This window comes from Neovison vison, chromosome 14, assembly GCF_020171115.1.
Source record: "Neovison vison isolate M4711 chromosome 14, ASM_NN_V1, whole genome shotgun sequence".
Taxonomy (NCBI): Eukaryota; Metazoa; Chordata; class Mammalia; order Carnivora; family Mustelidae; genus Neogale; species Neogale vison.
The window spans coordinates 627921-649953 of NC_058104.1; the positions used below are offsets into that span (position 1 = coordinate 627921).

At 60.7% G+C, this 22033-nt stretch overlaps 2 protein-coding genes across 5 annotated transcripts in view; both read left to right on the forward strand.

Moving 5' to 3' along the window:
• Nucleotides 1-240: 240 nt before the first annotated feature.
• On the forward strand, nucleotides 241-1523 carry C14H16orf91 (chromosome 14 C16orf91 homolog). Its single transcript, XM_044232651.1, has 2 exons — nucleotides 241-308; nucleotides 385-1523. Exons 1-2 carry the CDS (start codon nucleotides 241-243, stop codon nucleotides 749-751), a joined length of 435 nt encoding a protein of 144 aa, XP_044088586.1. The 3' UTR covers nucleotides 752-1523.
• Nucleotides 1524-3927: 2404 nt separating this feature from the next.
• Nucleotides 3928-22033, forward strand: part of UNKL (unk like zinc finger) — a 41595-nt gene continuing 23489 nt past the window's right edge. For 3 of the 4 annotated variants that reach the window (XM_044233610.1, XM_044233613.1, XM_044233612.1), the window contains exons 1-8: nucleotides 3928-4011; nucleotides 5033-5242; nucleotides 13829-14005; nucleotides 14306-14439; nucleotides 16418-16553; nucleotides 17241-17358; nucleotides 19240-19324; nucleotides 19722-19813. In XM_044233610.1, coding sequence (XP_044089545.1) covers nucleotides 3935-4011; nucleotides 5033-5242; nucleotides 13829-14005; nucleotides 14306-14439; nucleotides 16418-16553; nucleotides 17241-17358; nucleotides 19240-19324; nucleotides 19722-19813 — 1029 coding nt within the window. In that variant the 5' untranslated portion in view covers nucleotides 3928-3934. The remainder of the gene's footprint in view (nucleotides 4012-5032; nucleotides 5243-13828; nucleotides 14006-14305; nucleotides 14440-16417; nucleotides 16554-17240; nucleotides 17359-19239; nucleotides 19325-19721; nucleotides 19814-22033) is intronic. The other variant, XM_044233611.1, reaches the window with a different exon arrangement.

The window sequence follows — 22033 nt, forward strand, 5'->3', positions numbered from 1 at the left end:
GCTCCAACCCGGCCCTGCACTCAGGCACCTCTCGGCTCCTTCCTCTTCGGGCTGGGAGCGAACTACAGTTCCCGGCACGCCCTTGCGGCCTAGCGTGGGTGGCTGGCTGCGACGGAAGAGGCCGCCCGAGGGTGCGCGTCATTTCCGTCGCGCGACCGGACTCACGTTCTGTAGTCGTGAAAAGAGGCCTCGAACGGCGTCCGGCTTCCGGTTTCGCGCGTCGGAAGTGACGCCAACCCGATGCGCCACGGCGCCGAGCGTGGCGGCCGGGTCGCGATGCGCGGCGTTCTGTGTGCGCCGGCGGCCGGGTGAGCTGTGCAGCTTCTCGGAGCGGCAGAGGGCGGGGGCGACGGGCGGGCGCGCTCACAGCTGTCTCTCTTGCAGGGCCGTCCGGACGCTGAGGTTCGTGCGCTGGACTTCGCGCGCCCAGCCGCCGCCGGGTGGCCGAGCGCAGGCCCCGCCCGCGGCCGAGGAAGAGGACGACCCTGACCGTCCCATTCACTTTTCCTCCAGCCGAGCCCACCCGTCCCGCTGGACGGTGCAGCATTCCCTGGGGAAGGAGCAGCAGCGGGCCTGGTGGAGGGTGTTGCCCTTCAGCCTCTCTCTCATGGCTCTGGTCTTCTGGTGCTTCCTGCGGCAGGAGACCGGCGCGGACCGGAGGCTGAAGCAAGTGTTCGGGGAAGAGGAGGCGGAGCCCGGCGAGGGTTCGCAGGAGCCTGGAGCTCCGGCTGCCCACCAGGCGAGGACTTAGCGGGATGGCGGCGCGGGGACAGCGGGGGACGCGGGGCTGGCGGCGAGGGGACAGGCCGCCGCCCCGACGCTTTGGCCATCGGGTTTGGCGATTCTGCCGCCGTTGCGCGCGTCAGTGGAGTGAAGAACTCGGCGCACCGGGCCGCCCTGACCCGCGTGGAAGGCGGAGCGGAAGGCCATCCTGTCGGGGCCGGCTCTCGGCCGGACCCTGATACCCATCGGATACGTCCAGAGGACATGGCGTTTCCAGATGCTCGGGAGAAGCCTCGGTTGCGTCGTGCGCTTTTGGATTTGTGATGTGTCTTTCTACGGCGCGATCGCGTTTCCGAAGCGGTGCCGGTGACACTCGTGATCCCCGGATCCAGTTCGCGGGTCTTTTGTTTTCGGGGACGGAACAGCTGGCGAAAGAGTTAACCTTCCGATTTGCAGTGTACTGTAGTGCGTAGAAATTGTTTTACAAACTAATTAACAGTACATTTTAATTTGGTAATGTGGAATTAAGCCGATCCCCTCCCCTTGTTTGCGTTTCATTTTAGAAAAATAGAGGGGGAGACTTTTAGTCCTTTCCAGTTCCTTTGTTCTTCTGTTTTTCCAGAGTTGGAACTGAGGGAAGAAATGTGAATGTAAATTGTGGAGTTTACAAAAGGATGCCGGAAATAATGAACTACATCAGCTCTACAGAATTTTAGGTGTAACAGTTTTCTGGTGACAGAAAAAGGTCACCAGATTTTCTGAATAGAATAAGACTGATAAGTATTTCTTTTTATTTTTAATTTTTTTTGGTGATTTTTTTTTAAAAAAAGGATTTTATTCATTTATTTGACAGAGACAGAGAGGGAACACAAGCAGTGGGAGTGGGAGACCGGGAAGCAGGCTTCCCAAATAGCAGGGAGCCGGATGCGGGCTGATCCCAGGATCCTGGGATCAGGACTGGAACCGAAGGCAGACGCCCAAGGACTAAGCCACCCAGGTGCCCCTGATAAGTATTTGTTTTGACAAATTGCAGACAGTATTTTTGGGCATCTAAATGATAGCCTTTTTAAGTAGTAAGTAAGAAACCCCTTGGTTTTTAATTAAATACAAGATGCAGTAAAGGAAGATTTTGTTTACTTACGCTTCTAGTGGAAGGTTTTATCTTGGCATGTCGTTGGTCCCAAAATTACCTGGAGGTTTCTTTCATTGGTGTGTTGGAAGGCTGCTGGATGCCTGCCAGCGTGCTGGCTTCCAGAAGGGTCTCTGTGAGGGAGTACTCTCCATCAGGCAGGGTCTGGGCTCAGTAGGGAAATAAAACTGATGCAAGTATGTTCATTATTTAAAGACAGATCAGGGTTTGGAAAGATTGACCTAATTGTAGCTCAGGCTACATTTTTTTTTTTTAAAGATTTTATTTATTTATTTGACAGAGATCACAAGTAGGCAGAGAGGCAGGCAGGGAGAGAGGAGGAAGCAGGCTCCCCGCTGAGCAGAGAGCCCGATGTGGGGCTCAATCCCAGGACCCTGGGACCATGACCCGAGCCGAAGGCAGAGGCTTTAACCTACTGAGCCACCCAGGTGCCCCTCAGGCTACATTTTTATCCCAGCAGGAGCAAAGAACTAAGCCATCCTTTCTCTAACCTGGCATGGTTGTTACCTGTTTAATTGTAAACTATTTTGTTGGAGCAAATTGTTCAAACCTGAACCCTTACTTTTCTCTCAGTAGTTCCTGCAGGGGGAAGAAAAAGGCCTAATGAAAAGAATTTTTGTTTTAACTAAAATTAATTCTCATATGACAGAAGCAATATGGTTTATCTGGAATAGTTAGATACCAGAGTAAGCAAAAGGAGGAGAATCAGAAACACTAAAAATCCCACCGCCTAGAGCCAGCTGCTGTGAACACTTTGTTGTTTACCTTCCCAGACTGTTTTGTGTGTATAAATACACAGCTTTTCAAAACACAGGGGTGGGTAATCTTTTGGATGAAACATCATGTACCACATGGGAACACATCCTGAGTATCTCTACGGCAGCCGCTGGCGAGGGGGTTTGTGGTTCTGGACTTTACACCCGGGGCACAGTGGGCCTCATGAGCAAAAGGAAGACCAAGGCGCTGGTGACAGTGGGAGCAGGCCCTCCGGGACCTGGGCTTTTCCAGGGGGCAGGGCAGAGAAGGTGGGCAGGGGAGCTGTTCTCTAAAGCCCTTCATTGTCTCAGTCTTTGTCCCAACCGCCCTTCAAGGGCTTGTCTTGCTGCAGCATTGGAGGGTTTCTGTTCAGAACAGAAAATGCCCACTCTGTGGGCTCTGCCTTACTTTCACTTGCTTTTTAAGATAATTTTTAATTTAATTACTAGCCGGGTTGAACATTTTCAGAAGTGTCTCATGCCTCATATTTACAAAACTGCGTGCTCTGAACCTAGGTTCTCCCTCCTGAAGTGCATATCCTCCCTCCTACCCCAGGCTCACCGAGCCAGGCCCCTGCTGCTGCTCTGCCGCTTGCTTCCCCGAGAGCCACCCCCCCCAGTGCGTCCGCGTGGTGACAAGAGCCATGTGTGACTTCCCCTTGACTGTGGGCCTCTTGGATTCTTTCTTAAAATCAGCGTTACTGATACACAATGCACCCACTTGCAGTATGTAATGAAAAAAAACGTTTCAAATAGTGACTTGGGGCAGCCATGACCACAGCCTAATTTGAGGACCTGTTCGCAATCCTTAAGAGAAAGCTGGGTACCCATAAGCAGCGCTGCACGGCCCCCCACATCTCCTACACCCAGCCCTAAGCCACGGCGTCCGCTCCCCGCAGCTCCGCACCCAGCCTGGGGGGGTAGAGTCGAAGGAGTGGACTGTGAGCTGCCAGCCAGCTGTCCCACGCGGGGCACCTGGTCCGGGTCGTGCAGGACGCTCCGCGGGAGGGGCCGGGAGGGGCCGGGGTCCGCCTGAGCGCGGGCTGGCGTGAACGCGGACGAGGGGAGCCCGCGGGGGCCCAGAAGTGTGCATCGGGGGCGGGGGCGGCGCGCTCGGGGCGTGTCCCTGCGGAGCCGGGCGCTGGGTGCGCTCTCCGGGCAGGTCTGGGGTCCGCTGGACGCCGGCGGGGGCGGGGCGGGGGCGGGGTAGGCGGGCGGGGTCGCGGGGGGCTCCGTGCCGGAGGAGATCCGGAGGGGCGGGGGCGGGCCCGCCTGGCGCATGCGCGCTGCATTGTTTTGACTGAAAATGCCGTCGGTTTCGAAAGCGGCGGCGGCGGCGCTGAGCGGGTCCCCCCCGCAGACGGAGAAGCCGACCCACTACAGGTCAGTGGCCGGGCCGGCCGCGGCGGGGACGGGGTCGGGCCGGGGGGCGGCCCCGTGCGCCCCCCGGCCCGCGCCCCGCGCACCTGGGCCTAGATGCCGCCGCTGGTGCGGCCTGGAGCCCCGCGCCGCCCCCCCGGCCCCCGCCCCGGCCTCAGCGTCGCACCTGGGCTCGGGGCGGGCTGACCGCCGTCCGACGCGGGCTGCCGCCGCCTGATGTCGAGCGGCGGCGCCCAGGTCTGGGGCGGCACCTGGAGGCTGGGGCTGGGGAGCGCGCCAGGAGGCGGGGGTCCACGGGCCTTCGCTGGGGGTTCGGGGGCTTGCGGAGAATGAGCCTGGGGGCCGGGAGGAGGGCGGCCATCTGCACCCGGGCTCCCTCCGTCTGGGATCAGGGATGGCACCAGAGCTTGGGGCTCGGGGCGTGCCTGGGGTCGCCGTGTCGCCCCTGAAGTTGGGGGTCGCGTCGGGGGCCGGGATGGGGGATGCTGCGTACGGCGTCCGGGGAATCGCATTCGTGCTGGGGGAAGGGCGGCCGTCTGCACTGGAAGTGGGGGGTCGCGCCTGGGGTCGGGGATGGACGGCCGCGCCTGGGCTCGGAGGGAGGGCGGCCGTCTGGACTCGGGCTGCCTCTGTACCCGGTTGGGGCGCTCCCGGGGTCGCTGTGTCGCGCCTGAACTTGGGGGTCACGCCCGTGGCCGGGATGGGGGATGCTGCGGACGGGGTCTGGGAACTCGCACCCGGGCTGGGGGTAGGGTAGGGCGGCCGTCCGGACACAGAGTGGAGGGTCGCACCTCGGGGCGGAGATGGTTGCCTGCGCTTGGGGTCGGGGACTGTGCCTGGGATGCGAGGGATGCTCTGGGGATGGGGGGCGGCCGTTGGGGTCATTTGCCTTCAGAGTGGGGGCTGCTCCTGAGGTTGGGGCGCCCTGGCTTGCGGGGTCCGGTCCCCGCCCACGAGTCCCCCGATGCCGCCCGCCGGCGGCAGTGGCGGCGGAAGCGACCCGCAACGCTGTTTGTCTTTTTAGGTATCTAAAGGAGTTTAGGACAGAGCAGTGCGCCCTGTTTGTGCAGCACAAGTGCGCCCAGCACAGGCCATTTACCTGTTTCCATTGGCATTTCCTAAATCAGCGTCGGCGTAGACCGCTCCGCAGGCGGGACGGCACCTTCAACTACAGCCCGGACGTGTACTGCTCCAAGTACGACGAGGCCAGCGGCGTGTGCCCCGACGGCGACGAGTGAGTGTGCGCCGCGGCCGGGCAGCCTTCTGCGGAGCGGGTCCTGCCTTCCCTCGGAAGCCTTCCCGTGGCCGCCAGTGGCTTTCTCTGCCTGTGGGGCTGTGTGTCTCCAGGCGCCCGGACCTCCGGACCCCCTGCCCCGCCCACGTGGGAACCGGGTCCCCGCACTCCCTGCGTTAAAACCAGCCCTTAGGATGTGCACTTGTTCGACGCTGTCTGTGGCTGTCAGCCGGAGGGCTGCTGGAATGCTTGCAAATCATATCTGGAGCAGTTCCTTTCTTGTGGCTCAGTCGTCTAACTTCTCTGTAACAGACTGGTAGGGACGTTATCGTATCTGTAGGCTGCCATTTCCGTAGTACTCTTAAAATTTAAGAAACGAAGGTTTTGTTTTGGTTGGCTTTTTTCTTACAAGTTTCTTCATGGTGTTATGAACAGATGTATTTATTCAGCAATATGTAGACTGGGAAACAGGCGAGCGCAAGTCAGAGTATGTGCGTTCACGGAGTGGGCAGAAATCTGTAGCCGGAGGCTTTCCACTTTTCTCCCGGACTGTTGGGGCAAGAGGATGGCTGGTCCATCTCTGCCTGGATTGGGGCAGTCTCCCTGGGCCCCAGGGCCTCTGGTAACCACTACTTGCCCCCCTTCTGTTCAGACCCAGCACTGATTTGGGGGCGGTCCTGCAGGCTCTGTTGCCTGACCCTTTGAAAGGAGCTGGGTCTCCAGGAATGCTCCCTTTCCAAGACTGTGTTCACTCTGCTGCAGGGAGAGCAGAGGGGTGTCTGTTGTCCTTCATTTTCCAAAGATGCTCAGGCCAGGGAGGAAACTTTTCATCCGTGTGCTATCATAAACTTTATACTCTTATACTTACTGCAAGTGTAGTTGAGCTTAAGATCAGTAAGGTTGTTGTCGAGGCAGCTGGAATCCTGTTGAAGAGATGTGCCCTGCTCCTCCCCTGCTGAGACGGTGATGCTTCTGTGGAGTTTTTTGTTTTTGTTTTTGTTTTTCAATTTATTTGACAGAGAAGCAGAATGAGAGAGAGAGCGCGCACAAGCAGGGTGGAAAGGGCAGAGGTAGAGGGAGAAGCAGTCTCCCCACTGAGCAGGGAGCCCGATGAGGGGGTTTGATCCCAGAACCCGGGTAGCATGACCCGAGCCAAAGGCAGACGCTTTACTGACTGAGCTCCTGAGGCACCCCTGCTTCTGTGAAGTGTTACGGGGTGTTACTTAATTGTTTCTTGAGCTGATGTTTTCTGCAAATGGGTCTTCAGAAGGGACGTGTTTGTCTAGCTGAGGCCTGACATCAGGTCCCACATTTCCTTTGGCCATGTCAGTCACCCCCCCGGCCTTGGGTCCTGAATTACCCCAGGGGGCGGGGGTACAGATGCTTGTCACTGGTGCTAGGGATCCAGTCACCCAGCATGTTTGACCCTGTCCTAGAGAACCAAGTGGCAGTATTCACTAATGCTCTTAATGCATGCGGCCAAAGCCTATTGGAACAGCTGTTTGGGGTTCTGGAGTCTGTGTGTCCTGGTACTGACCCGGCCTCTTTGCTGGGCCTTAGGATGGCACCCCGGCCTCTCAGGATGAAGAGTTGGCAGTGGACACTTACCTGCACATGGTCATTTCAGCTGGGCTCAGGAATAGTTAAGTAGCGCACAGTTATTGATTACAGAAATAGTGACATGCGATCTCAGGGACACGGAGGTCATCACTGAGAATCAGGATGAGTGGGAGTGAGCTGCCTGTTGGCCCTTTTCTGTTGCGGGTGTGTCCGGTGACTGTCCATACAGTGAGAAAGTCACACGTCTAAGTAAACAGTTTGTCCTTTGTCTTGAGCATCAACCCTTTAGGAAGTGTTTGGTAGCATGCATGTCCCCTGGGGATCTCTCCTTAGTAATGGGTGCTCCACTACATGGGAGAGGGGCTTTCTCATTCCCCACAAGTGGAGTGGCGCAGAGTTTGTCCGGTTTGACTGGTTCACATAGCATCTTCATGGAATTTGTAAGTAGGTTGTGCCAATCTGTTATTTTAAAGCATGAACACCCTGAGAGGGCCGAACCCCTTCAGTCCTTGTCAGGTGACATAAGCATCCAGTGTTGGTCTTAGCGCTGGCTGGGGCCACCTCTCAGCTGAGCTGTGGGGCAGGACAAGATGGAGATGGAGGGATGGCACCTCCGCTGTCACGGCGTTTTCTAGGCTGGCCGTTATCTTCTCCCCTCACTGTCACTCCTCTTCCTGTGGCCCCTCCCCACCCACACCCCTTTTCCGTGGCGGGCTGTCACCCTTTCCCTCTCGCCATCACCCATTCCTCCAGGGCCCCCTTCTCCCCCCCGTGGTCCCCTCTCGGTAAACATCCCTGTCATCTCCCCCTCCCCAGAGACACCCCGCCACGATCCTCTTCTGTGGGCGGGCGGGCCCTCTTTTGGCCCCGGGGGGGGGGGGGGGGGAGGGAATCAGTCTCGCGCTCCAGACCCGCGGTCCTAGCTCTCTGGGGGCGGCCCCCTCTGCCGGACACGCCCCTTCCCCCCGGGGCCGGCCACGATTGGCCGTGCGGGTCACGTATCCCAGCCCCGCCCCGCGGCCGGAGCGCCGGGGTCCGCGGCGCGCGGTGTGCCTGTAGCAGTAGACGGAGACGGTAAGAGGTGCGAGAGGCTGTTTCGGAGCTTGGGCTCCGGCCCCGCTGCACCGCGGCCCCCCTGCACCGTGCCGGTGTTCCCTCTTGGAGGATCCGTCCCAGGTATTTCTTAGGCCGGGCTTCAAGGAAGGCCACGCCTGTGCCGAGGGTTTTCAGGTCGGCCCGGTCCCGAAAGCAGGTCTGTGTGTACAGACCCTGCTCCGCTCGCCAGGCCCGCGGCCTGGTGTGAGTGCTCGCAGTGCGGTCGGCCCCTCCCCCTGCCCGAGAGCACGTGCGTGCGCAGGTGTCTTCCCTCAGGTTGGCTTTGGCATAGGAGAGGAAAGGGCTTCGCTTCGCCCAGGTCCGCGAGGCCTCTCCTGGAGAACCTTTTCATTGGGGAAACCAGCAGCCCCCAGCTTCCCCGAGTACAGAGTAACCAGTCTCCTCTGCTGACCCTGCTCCTGTCCTGGCGAGTGGCCCTCCCAATCCTTTGATAAGAGATGGGCCCGACCCGTTCCTCCAGGGTTCCCCTGGCAGGCCTGGCTCTTGTCCCCACAGCCCCCTCCTCACTGCGCTTGGGGTCTCCAAGGACGCAGGCCCTGGACCAGGTGGGCTGTTGGTGTGTGATTCGGTGGGCTTGCCCCTGGACGCCCAGGTGTTGCTTGGAGCTGCTGTCCTCAGCGTCTGCTGCACCACACCTGCCTTCTGTCTGCTCTGCTGTGCTCAGAGACCCGAGCGTCTGCGGTCCCCAGTTTCGGGTGAATTTCCCTGCGGCGTAGCTGTACGCTTGCCTCACACTGGTCTTACCAGTGAACTCTGCTTGGGCGTTTGGGGTGAGGTGAGAGCCAAGGGCAGGTTCTGAAGGTTAGAGCCATGTAGCTCATGGTCAGGGGGCTGTGGTCTGGAAGATACAGGCTTTTAGGTGACACATTACCAGCTTGAGGGAATTAGGTGACCAGGGTGGCCTGGGGGAACCCCACAGAGCGAAGGGGCAGGGGTGGAGGAGGCGACCAGGAGGCGACCCCAGGCACAGGGACGCCCCTTGCAGGCCACTGGAACCTTCTGTCTTCCGGACGGGGTGTCAGCTTGGCAGGGACACGGGGAGGAGTGACATCTGTTGGTGGTGCTGCTGGTCCCTGTGAGGGACTAGCCACGGGTCACTGGCCTGGCTCCGAGGTCCAGAGACTGGGGGCGCAGGGGGAGGGGTTGGGCGTGGTCAACATGGGGTTACTGGGCAGTTCCCCTCCCCTAGCATCAGAGAGTAGGGGTGGGTGTGCCGTGGCACTGGAGCTTCTCCCAGAAGCCCCATCTACCCTCCCCCACCTCCCTGCCCCCAGTTGTCTGCGGCCCATGGGTCCTCCCTTTGTTCATGTTTGTTGTCTCCTATGTTCAGTGCCTGGCCTTGGTGGCTTGGCCCGTTTCATTCCACACCTGTTACTTATTTGTGTGCTGTGTTCGGGTCCCCCCCAACTCTGAGCCCCTTGGGAGCTGGCAGGATGTTGGGTTAAAGGGAGTCCCCCTTAAAGCCCAGTAGCATTGACGTCACCTGGGGCTCTCCTGCAGGTGGGCTCTGAGGCTCTCACCTGGACTGGCAGCATCAGACCTTCTGGGATTGGCCCACCCTTCCAGGGCTTGTGACGCACTCCCCGGTGAGCTCCTGGCCGGTGCTGATGCGCAGTGGGTCCGAGCTTGGTGGGCCATCTCTGTGCCCCTTTGCAGACCCATCTTGGTGAGCGCTACCAGAGGGAGGGGGACAGCTTCAGACTGTCCTGGAGAGGTAGAGGCAGTCTTGAGCTCCCGGTCTGTTCCTCCCTGCTCCCCGATTCTTGGCCCACGGGTTCAAGCACGTTGGGGTTGTGCTGGTCTCCTGCACGTGCCGGATGCCCCTGACAGAATGCTGGTTGAATTCCACTGTTTGGGTCACTGATTGGGGCAGATGGCTTGAGTACCAAGGGCGTCACCTGAACTGGTGCTCGGCAGAACTGAGTCACACCTAGGTACATCGTGGGGGCGGCAGGATCGCCCGTGGCCCAGGGACTAGTGGGCTCCTGCGAGGAAGAATGTTGTGCCATGTTGGGCTGAGCCCCAGCTCTTCCCTGCCCCAGAGAGGGTCTGGCTTTGCCGCTGTGTTCTGAGCGTTCTGTGTTCTCCTCACTTCTCAGACCTTCCCAAGGTGGAACCATTTTCTTTCATTAAGTAAGAGCCCTTCAGTTTCTTGAGATCATGCCCATGTGAAATAATAATGCCTGCTCTGTGCTCTGCGCTGGTGCGCTGCACTCAGTGCTCTGTGCTTGGTGCTCCATGTTTGGTGCTCTGTGCTTGGTGCTTGTGTTGGTGCTTCACACACTGTGCTTGGTGGTCATGTTTCGTTTTCTGTGCTCAGTGCTATGTACTTGGTGCTTGTGCTGGTCCTGGTGCTCCATGTTTGGTGCTGGTGTTCTGTACTCTGTGCTTGGTGGTTGTGCTCTGTGCTCCCTGCTTGGTGGTTGTGCTTGGTACTCTGTGCTTGTGCTCAGTGCTCCATGCTTGGTGCTCCGTGCACTGTGCTTGGTGCTCTGTACTTGGTGGTTGTGCTCCATGCTCTGTGCTTTCTGCTTGATGATCATGCTGAGTGCTCCATGCTTGGTGCTCCGTGCACTGTGCTTGGTGCTCTGTACTTGGTGGTTGTGCTCCATGCTCTGTGCTTTCTGCTTGATGATCATGCTGAGTGCTCCATGCTTGGCGCTTGTACTGGTGCTCTGTGCTCCATGCTTGCTGCTCCGTGCTTGTCCTGGTGCTCAGTGCTCTCTGCTTGGTGGTTGTGCTTGGTGCTCCGTGCTTGGTGCTTGTGTTGGTGCTCCATGCACCATGCTTGGCATTCTCTGTTTTGTGGTCATGCTTTGTGCTCCATGCTCAGTGCTCTCTCCTTGTTGGTAATGCTCAATGCTCTGTGGTTGGGGCTTGTGCTGGTGCCCTATGCTTGGTGCTGGTGCTTGGTGCTCCATGCTTGGTGGTTGTGCTTTGTGCTTGGTACTCTGTGCTTGGTGCTTGTGTTGGTGCTTCACACACTGTGCTTGGTGGTCATGTTTCGTTTTCTGTGCTCAGTGCTATGTACTTGGTGCTTGTGCTGGTCCTGGTGCTCCATGTTTGGTGCTGGTGTTCTGTACTCTGTGCTTGGTGGTTGTGCTCTGTGCTCCCTGCTTGGTGGTTGTGCTTGGTACTCTGTGCTTGTGCTCAGTGCTCCATGCTTGGTGCTCCGTGCACTGTGCTTGGTGCTCTGTACTTGGTGGTTGTGCTCCATGCTCTGTGCTTTCTGCTTGATGATCATGCTGAGTGCTCCATGCTTGGCGCTTGTACTGGTGCTCTGTGCTCCATGCTTGCTGCTCCGTGCTTGTCCTGGTGCTCAGTGCTCTCTGCTTGGTGGTTGTGCTTGGTGCTCTGTGCTTGGTGCTTGTGCTGGTGCTCCATGCACCATGCTTGGCACTCTCTGTTTTGTGGTCATGCTTTGTGCTCCATGCTCAGTGTTCTCTCCTTGTTGGTAATGCTCAATGCTCTGTGGTTGGGGCTTGTGCTGGTGCCCTATGCTTGGTGCTGGTGCTTGGTGCTCCATGCTTGGTGGTTGTGCTTTGTGCTTGGTACTCTGTGCTTGGTGCTTGTGTTGGTGCCCCATGCTCTGTGCTTGGTGCTTGTGGTTTGTGTTCCATGCTTGGTGCCCTCTGCTTGGTGGTCATGCTGAGTGCTGTATACTTGGTGCTTGTGCATGCTCTGTGTACTGTGCTTGGTGCTGGTGCTCTGTGCTCTATGCTTGCTGCTCCTTGTTTGGTGCTGGTGCTCCGTGCTTGGTAGTTAGTGGTTGTGCTTGCTGCTCCGTGCTTGGTGCTTGCGCTGGTGCTCAGTGCTCCACGCTTGCTGCTCCATGCTTGGTGCTGGTGCTCAGTACTCCATTCTTGGCCCTTGTGCTGGTGCTGGTTGCTCTGTGCTCGGTGCTCCATGCTCAGTGCTGAGGCCTGGGGAGGGGGACTAGGCAGGCTCTGGTTGCGCTGGCAACAGCACCAGCAAAGAAAGCAGAGGGTGCTTAGCACTTTGCTGAGGGGCTGCTAGGAAGGGAGTGAGGGCCGAGCCGTGACATTGTGACATTGGGATGGGAGGTCGGGGCGGGGGGCACCTGCAGGGAGCACGGTCAGTGCTTTTTGCGAGTGATGCTGGTCTCTATGGCTGCCTTGACCACCTGGCTGCCCCAGATTGAGTCACAAACCAGTGTGTCATGCACACACAGGGTCGAGCCTGGGGGGACGCAGACGCGTGACACACAGCTGGTGCAGCGGAGCCTGGGTCAAGGTGGTGCCCGCACTCATGCCTGCACTGGACCTTCAGTGGGGAGGCTCTCTGGTCTCAGATGCGCAGTGGCAACGTGGTCCTTGTTCTCTGTTTTCACAAAGTGAGACCGAGGCGTTTTGGGATGTCTCTCTGTGTCTCACACGTCTTTGGCGATCGGCAGCGGCTGCCACTGTTCGCGTGGAGAGTTCGCAGGACGCTGACCGGAGGGGTTCCCTGTGGTGTGCAGTCGCCTCCCTTCCCATTCCAGTGCGCTGTGAGCACACCTTCCTGTAGGAGTAGGTCAGGTCTCTCTCTCCCCTCTCTCCTCTGGTCCCGGGGGTTTTGTTGATGATTTCGGTTACGCGCGTGCGCTCTGAAACGTGTGATTTTAACCGTGTTTCCGTGCGCGGTGCAGTGGCCGCGAGCACTCTCCCCGGGTTGTGCACCCGTCCCCAGTCTCTGCTTCCAGATCCTTCCAGCTTCGTACGCAGGCGTTGCCATTCTGCACTGGGTCCCCGCTGGTTCCCGAGCCGCTGGCGCCCACGCTCCCCCCCCCCAGCCCGCTGGTCTGACTTTGACTTCCTAGGACCACCTGGGGCGGCCTCGTAAGGCCGTCGTCCCCTCGTGTCTCTTTTCTTTCACTGAGCAGAACGTCCTCCAGGTATCCAGTGCATTTCTGGCCGCATCCCGGGAGCACACCTGCCTGGCCCGCCCGCTGGCTTCTCCTTTGGTGGCTGCTTGGTTGGTTCCGAGGGACTGTCCGGCTGGGCATGGAGTCCTGTCTCCTCATGCTGTGTGTGGCACGGGTGCCCCGGAGGTCTGGGTGCCCCGGTGCGAGGGCCGAGCCTGCGTTTCCTTACTCCAGGGAGAGGGGTTGAGAGTGAGGTGGCCTCCGAGCCGTTCTCTCCGAGTCTGGTCCGTGCTCCTTGTGGGGAAACGTGCGGCGCAGCGAGGTGGGGCTGGGCCTTGCCCGAGCCTCCCATGCTGCTCCCTGGCCTTCGCTGGAGGGGCCGGGCAGTGACAGGCTCCCACATCACTCCGCGGGCGGCTCTGGGGCATGGCTGGCTCGGGCTCCTTTCCTCGCTCCTGTGTGTCTGTGGCTCTTGTCTAGAGGGACTGACTGCGATGGAGCTTAGGGCCCGGCTCCACGTGTGCCGGTCTGCCCCGTGCTACTCGAGCCCTTCACTGCCTGGGGAGCCGTGTGGACTGTCCCCGGGCTTGAGTGGCTGGTGTCCACACGTGACCCTGCCCCTCCCCCTGCACCTGCTTCTCTCTTGTGCAACCAGCGTCCCCCTCCGGCCATGTCCAGGCCCTTCCTTCCCTCGAGGGGTCCCCAAAAGCCCCTGAGTGGGATGGGAGTGACTGCCAATCCTTCGTCTAATAGTGCTTGTCAGGGACAGGGCGTGCCCAGCTGCGGGAGGGGAGCCCCGTTTGTCCACGGTCACAGCATGACGCAGGATGATTTCCAGGGGTGACCCAATAGTGTTTTCTATCACACACAGTGGAGGGATTTGTGGGGGGTCTCAGCGTCTGGGGATGGATGCTGTGCCCAGGGTGGTGGTCCCGCGGTGAGACGGGGTGGCTGGCTCCTGAGGTGGGGTGGGGCAGGTCCGTGCTGAGTGTGTCCCCACAGCCCCAAGGCCTCAGATGGCCTGTGCCGGCCCCTCTGCTCTCCAGGTGCCCGTACCTGCACCGGACGACCGGGGACACAGAGCGCAAGTACCACCTGCGCTACTACAAGACGGGCACGTGCATCCATGAGACGGACGCCCGGGGCCACTGCGCGAAGAATGGGCCGCACTGCGCCTTCGCACACGGCCCGCTGGACCTGCGGCCCCCCGTGTGCGACATCAGGTGTGTGGGGCAGCTGCGCTCCCCGCCCAGCCTTGCCTTCGCCCTGGCGACATGGTTTCCTTCCTTCCGACGTGGGTGCCCGTGGGAGCTCGTGGGGCCGAGCCTGAGGGAGGCGGCCAGGGCCTTGCCAACCCCTGCACAGCTCTGACGGGACTGGATCTCGGGTTGTACCCGAGGGACGCCCGTCGGGAACCTTCCAGGCAGCCGCATAGGGTGACGGCGGAGAACCGTTGTCTCGCTGGTGCGGAGGGCTGAGGCAGCCCGCGGCGGAGCTGTGACCGCCGTGTGGTTTGGTTGTAGGGAGCTGCAGGCCCAGGAAGCCTTGCAGGACGGCCAACTGTGCGGCACGGATGGTGTCCCTGACTTGCAGCCCGGGGTCTTGGCCAGCCAGGCCATGATCGAGAAGATCCTGGGTGAGGACCCCCGGTGGCAAGGTAACCCGAGGCCGCCATGGGTGGGGAGGGGTTGATGCTCGTGTCTGTCTGCAAAGTGACGGCGGCTCGGCTGACCCACTCTTTGTTTGGAGACTGGGTGGGGAAACGGAGTCTCCTGCTGCGTGCATTACCCCCAGTCCATCGGGTGGTGGCGGCCGAGTGGGGTCTGAGCCCAGGCTGCTTTTGTCCCCAGGCTGCTCGGACCTCTACACCCGGGTGTCTGTGGTGAGGTCAGCCTCCGGCTGCCCCCGGGGAGCAGATTGCTGCGGGCCCTGCTGCTTTGGGCTTCCTGTCCCAGAGTGGGCTTGAGGTGGGGGTGGGCTCTTTAATTAGATTTTACCATGGGTAAATCTCTTTAGATTTCTGGACAAGTCACAGGTAGTGTGAGCCCCCACGCCTCCCTGTCCTGCCCCCGCATCCTGATTTCGTGTCATAGACACCTGCACCGGCCTGATACGTTTGCAACAATCAGGGAACCAAGGTTGACACTTTGTCACTCAGCAGCGAGTGCGGTTTCTCTCAGGGCTCTGCGGGCCGGGAGAGGGGGGCTTGGGCAAGTACGTCCTGTGTCTGCCCTGCAGCATCCTTCAGGCTGTTGCCACTGCCCCAGCCCCTGGAGACCCCTGGTCCTTTAAACCTTCGTTCTGTTCCCACGGCTTTGCCTTTTCCAGAATGTCCCATAACTGGAATTGTCCAGGGTGTAGCTTCTCAGGCTCCCTTCCTCCAGGGCTCGCTGGCTTGTGTCTTCTCCCCTCGAAGAGCCCACTGTCGGGACGGGCCACCACGACTGTGTCCATCACCTCCTGAAGGACTTTGGGGTCATAGGCTATGTCTTGGGTGTCTTCTGCCCCGAGGGTGGGATGTGTGTGCTGCCCCTGGGGTGCGTTTGCACACCTGGGAGTGTGCAGACTTGCACCCTCGCCTCCCCGGGAGCTGGGCACCCCCACTCGCGGCTGACTTTCCGGACATGTGGCCTTCACGCTCATCGCAGTGTCGGAGGCTTTAAGGAGCCGTTGTGTCACCCGCTCGCCACAGATGGCTCGTTTCTGCCGGCGTCGTGGCACAGGACCTGTGTCTGCAGCAGGCGCGCGGTCAGCGTTGGGAATCCCTATTCTGTAATTTTTATTTTCTCAAAGTTGGCCCTTTTGTTCCTCAAGCCCCTTCTGCTCTCTGCACGGCCTCCTGTGTGGGTCACCGCTCTTGTCTTCGATGATGTGTTTGAGACAGACTCCGGCACTGCCGGACCAGAAGATGCTTTTTGAGGGCGGGGCTGTCCCTGCCGCAGCTGCCTGCTGCCCCTCAGCATGGAGCTCAGCGCTCGCCCATGAGCAGCCAGCCCGAGAGCAGGACGGTTTCTAGAATGTCCTATCAGCTCCATTTTTAAATGACCCCAGTGGCGTTTTGCAGGTTTTTGTTTTGAGATGCCCTTTAAAGAGCGTGAAATTAACCGTTTGAAACATAGACCTGTTCGGGGGGCAGTGTTCGGTTCCACAGATGGGAAGGTGCGGGGAGGTTCCCGCACATCCCGTGACTCCCTGCGCTCCGTGTCCCCGTCCCCGCTGCTGCAGGACACATGTCCCCGACCTCGGCAAGCGGGCAGGATGAGCTCTTCCCTCCCAGAGTCTTTCGTTTACATCAGAGCTCAGGTGTCCGTTGCAGGGTTTCCGGAATGTTCGGGGTCAAGCATTCCTGTCGGGAGCTAGCGTGAGACTGTCCCGGCCATTGGGCCAGCCGCATCCCTGCCACCGCTGCTGCCCCCGTGCCCTTTCTGTGAGCAGATCCGTGGCGGGACCCCGCAGTCACTGGTCCCCTGAATCTGGCCATGCCCTGAGCATCAGGTTCTCCAGTTCACCAGCCTGTGGCGGGTGTCGTGCCCCGCTCCCGTGCACGGCCATGGGGCGGACACCTCATGTTGGGCCGTCGATGAGACTGGGGTGGCTCCTCCTTACACGTTCCCACGCTGACCCCTGTTTTTCAGACTCCAGCTTCGTGCTGGGCAGCTATAAGACGGAGCAGTGCCCGAAGCCACCACGCCTGTGCCGCCAGGGCTACGCGTGCCCGCACTACCACAACAGCCGGGACCGCCGCCGGGACCCCAGGAGGTTCCAGTACCGGTGAGCCCTGGGGCGCGGGGGCCCGGCCCGGCCCGAGCTCCACTGGGTCCGTGCAGGGACTCGCCGCTGCCGAATGTGCCCAGGCCAGCCGGGCTCTCCCTGTTGTTTCGGGACCGCGGGGCGGAGAGCCACCGATTTGCAGCCCCGGGCGCTCCTCAGCGGAGGCGGAGTCACTCCCTGTGACCCCAGTGACGCACCGGAGAACAGGAGGGGAATTTCCCGCGTGTCCAGGCCACATGTGTGCCAGGGAATAACAATAATACGATTCATTTCCTTCTGCGGGTGATTCTTCCCATACATCCAAGGACAGGGCAGTCCCACTGCCTGCAAGTGCAGGGGGAGTGAGGCCCGGGGGCGGGTTCTCGATGCACGTGGCCCGGCCTGCCGGCTCCCCGGCTATAGGGGTCCGGCTGCTGCCCCGACGGGCTCCGCTCGTGAGCGTGGGGGGCGTGGACTCAGCCTCTCTTTCTTTACCTTAGTGGAAAATAGAAACAGGCTTCCCGAGTCCCCGTCTGGGTCGAGGCGGCGCTCAGCCTGCTTTCGCGTGTCCTGGTGGGAAGGTGGCGTGTCCGGGGCCACGTGCGCTGTCCTGCATGTGGGGGGAGCCCCGCGACAGCTGGACGGCCCGGGGCGCGCAGGAAGAACTCCTGCTCTCGTGTCCCTGGTGACCCCACCCTGTGCCCCCAGGTCCACCCCGTGTCCCAGCGTGAAGCACGGTGACGAGTGGGGCGAGCCCGCGAGGTGTGACAGCGGGGACAGCTGTCAGTACTGCCATTCCCGCGCAGAGCAGCAGTTCCACCCCGAGGTACGAGCCAGGGCACCCCTCCCAGCCTGCGCCAGGACAGGTCTCCCTCTGGGTCTGGGGTCCCCCGGACCCCTCCACAGGTCCCGTGATTTGCTCAAAGGCCTCGCAGAGCCCAGCAGTGCTGTGGTGCCCTCGGTTAGGGGTCACAAGTGACTGGAGACAGGCCAAAATCCACGTGGGGCGTGGTCCCCGGGAAGCAGGCACCAGCGCCCTGCTCTGTCCTCCAGCGGGTCATGTGGCCAGCACCCACTTTTCTCAGCGGCGATGTGTCACCAACTAGGGAAACCCCCTGGCCCTTAGTGTCTAGGGTTTTCATCGGGGGTCATGTGGCCGTGGCTGAGTTTCCCGCCCTCCCGAGGCTGAGCTAAGACCGTGGGGCCCAGAGCCGCCCCCATAAATCACGTTGTTACCCTCTGCTGTGGCGCACGACCAGGTAAATGGACTTACTTCCCAGGCAGGACGTTCCAGGGGCTCAGATGTTGCCCCCCCGCCGCCCCCAGAGCTGGTGAAGGGTGTAGTTGGCCAAAGTCAGCTGAGCTGAGCAGCACACAGCTTGGGTTTGTGTCAGAAACAAACCAGCGGGGCGCTGGGGTGGGGGGTGTGCGTTCTGCCGCCGGACGGCCGGCTCTCGACTTCGGTCAGATCGTGGGCTCAGGGTCGGGAGACTGGACCTGTGTCGGGATCCGCGCTTACCAGAGCGTCTGCTTGAGGTTCTTTCTGCTGCTCCCCTGCTTGCGTGTTCTTTGTCTGTCTCTCAAAACAGTTAAGTAAATCTTTTTAAAAAACAAACAAAACCGAGTGCCTGGGTGGCTCAGTGGGTTAAGGGTCTGCCTTCGGCTCAGGTCATGATCTCAGGGTCCTGGGATCGAGTCCTGCTTTGGGCTTCCTGCTCAGCGGGGAACATGCTTCCCCCTCTGCCTGCCTCTCTTTCTGCTTGTGCTCTCTCAGCCAAATCAATAAATCTTTAAAAAACTGACAAAACCCCAGCAGATCAGCCCCTTCGGGGAGCAGGAGAGCGTGTGGACCAGGGCGGCTGGGGGTGGAGGATGAGGCCTCGTGGGTGGGTGGGGAGGGTGGGGTGTGCCAATCCCTGTGAACCAAGCCTGCTTGCAGGAGGGGAGCCGGGTGGGGAGAGCCAGGGACAGGGGTGGAGCAGTCAAGTCAGAGAGCAGGGAATGGGGACCTGTCAGTGCCCACGCCGGGCGACGGGCCCGGGAAGAGGGCTGCCCTGTGGTCTGTGCTGGCTGTCAGGAGTGGGGGGGCCCTGTTCTGGCCTGGGTCCTGGCAGCCCCAGGGAAGGAGAGCGAAGAGTGAGTGGCGTTTGTGGGGCAGGGGAGGCGGGAGGCAGGGGAAGCCTTCCGGAGGATATTGGGTGGGATCTGGTGGGGGTGCGGAGGGCCTGGGGTCGAGGTCCTGGTGAGCTGGTGGCCAGCACTGAGTGTTGTAGGCACCGTGAGCGCGTTTCCGATCTAGGTGAGGCGGCTCCAGGCTGGCCGTGGAGCTCACGCCCGTGTTACATCATGGTCATTTCTTCAGTGGCCGCTGTATGCTGCGCCCTGAATCCGGGGCGTCTTACAGAAAACGCCAAGTGGTCAGTCGACTCTGCGTGTGATTTCAAGGACATCCGACCTGCTCTGTGGCAGGGAGGGGACCCCGGCGCATGGGCCGTGTGCGCACCCGTCCTCAGGAAGCCCTGCAGACACTGGGAGCGGGGTCCTCTGCCCTGCAAGGTGGCAGCCCCTGGCTTCCTGCAGGGTCTGGGCTCTGAGACCGTGGCCCAAGCCAGAGCCAAGAGCCTGGTGCCTCACTGACAAGCCACCCAGGCATCCCTACTTTATTTTTGAGTTTCATTGATTTCGTTGTTTTGCTTTTGTCTCTTAGATCTACAAATCCACCAAGTGCAATGACATGCGGCAGACCGGGTACTGCCCACGGGGCCCGTTCTGCGCCTTCGCGCACATGGATAGTGAGTGCCCGACGCGGCTGCCCGCGGCTCCCCTCCCACTGGGCTTCCCGCTCACTTGGAGCAAGAGGGGAGCCGGCAGCCCATGACAGGCCTTCTAGGGCCGTGTTGGGCTGGTCCCCCGCCCCGCTCAGGGGCCACCCTGCCCTGTGGGGCCCAGGCTCCAGTGAGGACAGTTGTACCCTCTGGCTTTCCCGTCTGCTTTTTATGTTAATGGGGAGGGTGGCTGGTCTCGGAGAAATTCCTTGTCTGTTTCGTGGCTCTCCCGTCACTTGGGAGGACTGTGGTCACCAGGCCTCCCTTCCTCCCTCACATTGGGGCTCCCGGGACCCGGCCACCCTGCACTGGCTCTGTTTCCAGCCTGCGGGGGCTCACAGCCCACCATCCCCCTTTTTTGCAGAGAGCCTTGGGACTGCCAACGGCTGGGGCTGCCGAGATCCGGTGCCCGCCCCCGCCAGCAGCTCTGTGGCCAGCAGCGGCCAGCCTGCACATGTAAGTGGACAGGGTCCTGGGGAGGGCACCCCAGGCCTCATGGCATTTAGGGACATGGATGGATGGGGTCTGATGTGGGGTCAGCGGCTCCTTCTAGAAGTCCGTGCAAGTCTGGCTGGCTTCCGGCCTGGGTGGGCTGACCCAGCCTCGCTGGACACATGCACTCTGAGCACACGGGAAATATGGCGTTGGGCTGGGCATCAGGAAGGGGCTCTGAGTCCGGGCGGGACCCCTCGCGGGTAGGCATTGTGGTGGGAGGGGCAGGGACCGGGCAGGGCAGGTGGCCCCTGGCCAGCTGGGCCTGGGGCTGGTGCTGCAGTTTTGCTAAAGGCACGGAGAGAGTCAGGGTATCCACGTCGGGACCCTCGTGTCTGTGGGGCGGGGGCTCCTTCTGCCTGCTCCCGCTGGACGCTCGCAGGGGTGTGAGAGTTGCCCCTCCTGCAGGCTGACTGTCAGGGTTCCCCAGAAAGTGCCCCCGTCTGAGGAAACGGGAAGTGCGCAAGCATCTCCCACCCACCTTACCACTGGCTGCTCTTCATGGAACTCACTTGCAAGGAGCCTGGCCACTGAAAGACCTGGTTGCAAGCCATCCCGCGCCCCTCTGTGTCCTATGCCGGGGGCTGCCCAGCCGTGGCTGCGCTCCCGGTGAGCCAGCATGGAGTGGCCTCTGCCCGTGGGCACTGGTGTCTGAGCCCAGAGCCCAGGACAGTCGTGCGCCTGCTGCGTCCCTACCGTCCTGGCTTGGAAGCACTGGGGGGTCCAGCATGATTCCCCCTCATACCCACTCCCGTGGCCACCGAACACAGGCCCCCCTCTCCATGCCATTGACCCTCTTTGTGTCCAGTCCCTCTGCATGCCCAGCTAGGTAGCCCCTGGCAGACTGAGCGGAGAGCGTTCTGGACCACCAGTCAGCCCACAGCCTCACTGGACACGGCAGGAAACCCTTCCTCTCTCCTCTTGGTGGTGGTTCTCAGGGCTGTGGCAGTTGTGGGCTTAGGTGGTGGTCAGACGGCCACTGGCTGGGCCTCCCTGAGGGTCTGGGCTGCGTGGAGCCTGTTGGGGGGGGTGGTTTGTACCCAGGGAGGTAGCACTCCTGATGGAAGCCCTGGGCTCCTTGGGGGACAGTGTGGGAGCAGTGAGCCCACACCCGGCACACACGGCCTGGTGAGGACACGGCCTGGTGCAAACGTCTTTTATGTTTTTTTCCTAAGTTATTTGGCAATTTAAAAATGGACCCGTTGCGGGCAGAATGGGTCCCGGGTCGTGGGCGAGCTCCTGGGGGGACGGACGTCTGAAGTGTGGTGGTATGTGGTCACGCAGCCTCGTGACCATGCCGAGTGCTGCAGAGCCCTCCGCTATGGGAGGCGTGTGCTCCTGTGAGTTTGTGTCTGTTCTGTGAGTTTGTGTCTGTTAAAGTAAAACACGAGTGGGCCAGCACACTCCTGTGGGCCGGCTCTGATGTCTGGATCCCCACGTGCACCACTTGGGGGCGGCCCCGGGGCACACTGGCCCAGACCTCCCTGAGGTCTCCTGCTGTAGTGGCCCCTCCGGGAGGGCCAAGTTGGGGGTGTCACCGGCCTGGCCACTACCAGGCACCAGGTCTGGACGAGATCGCGCTGGGGCGGGCGCTGTGCGGGGAGGACTTCTCAGCCAGAGCCCTCGGTCTGCCTCACTCCCAAGTACCATCATCTGTAAGGGTTGACGTCAAACCCCAAACCTTGGCCTGTGCTCTGCGTGCCCCCCGCTGCTTCATTTGCACCATGAACAGGTCTGTGCCAGTGGAGGTTTGGCACGAAAACCACGAGCCTCTGGGGCACTGTCAGATTCACTCAGGCCGTGTCCCTGTGTCGGGCACACCCGAGGACACCTGGGGTCTCACTGTGTGTAGACCTTGTGCCGGTTCAAGGACTCCAGGGTTGGACTCCCTTGTTCACGTGCGGGGTGGGAAGGCACGTCCCCCCGGCATGCCCCCGGCCCGAGTGTGCTGGTGCTCGTCCCCTGGGTCAGGCTGTGAAATCTTAGAAAACCTGTATGTTGTTCCTGAGAACAGCTACTGAGGCCCTTGTAATTTCCTGGGTGATAGAACCCTCTTTTTTTTTTTTTTTTTTTTTTTGAGGTGGGTCTCTGGGTGGGTTCTTCAGCGCTCCTGGATGGGGGCTGGTCACCAGGAAGGCCAAGCCACGGTTAGAAACTCAGAACTTTCTGCACCAGCCCATGTGA

Coding starts and splice junctions, on each gene's coding strand:
- C14H16orf91 (XM_044232651.1), top strand. CDS start 241: ATGCGCCACGGCGCCGAGCGTGGCGGCCGGGTCGCGATGCGCGGCGTT. Junction 309..384: donor CTGTGTGCGCCGGCGGCCGG/GTGAGCTGTGCA, acceptor TCTCTCTTGCAG/GGCCGTCCGGACGCTGAGGT.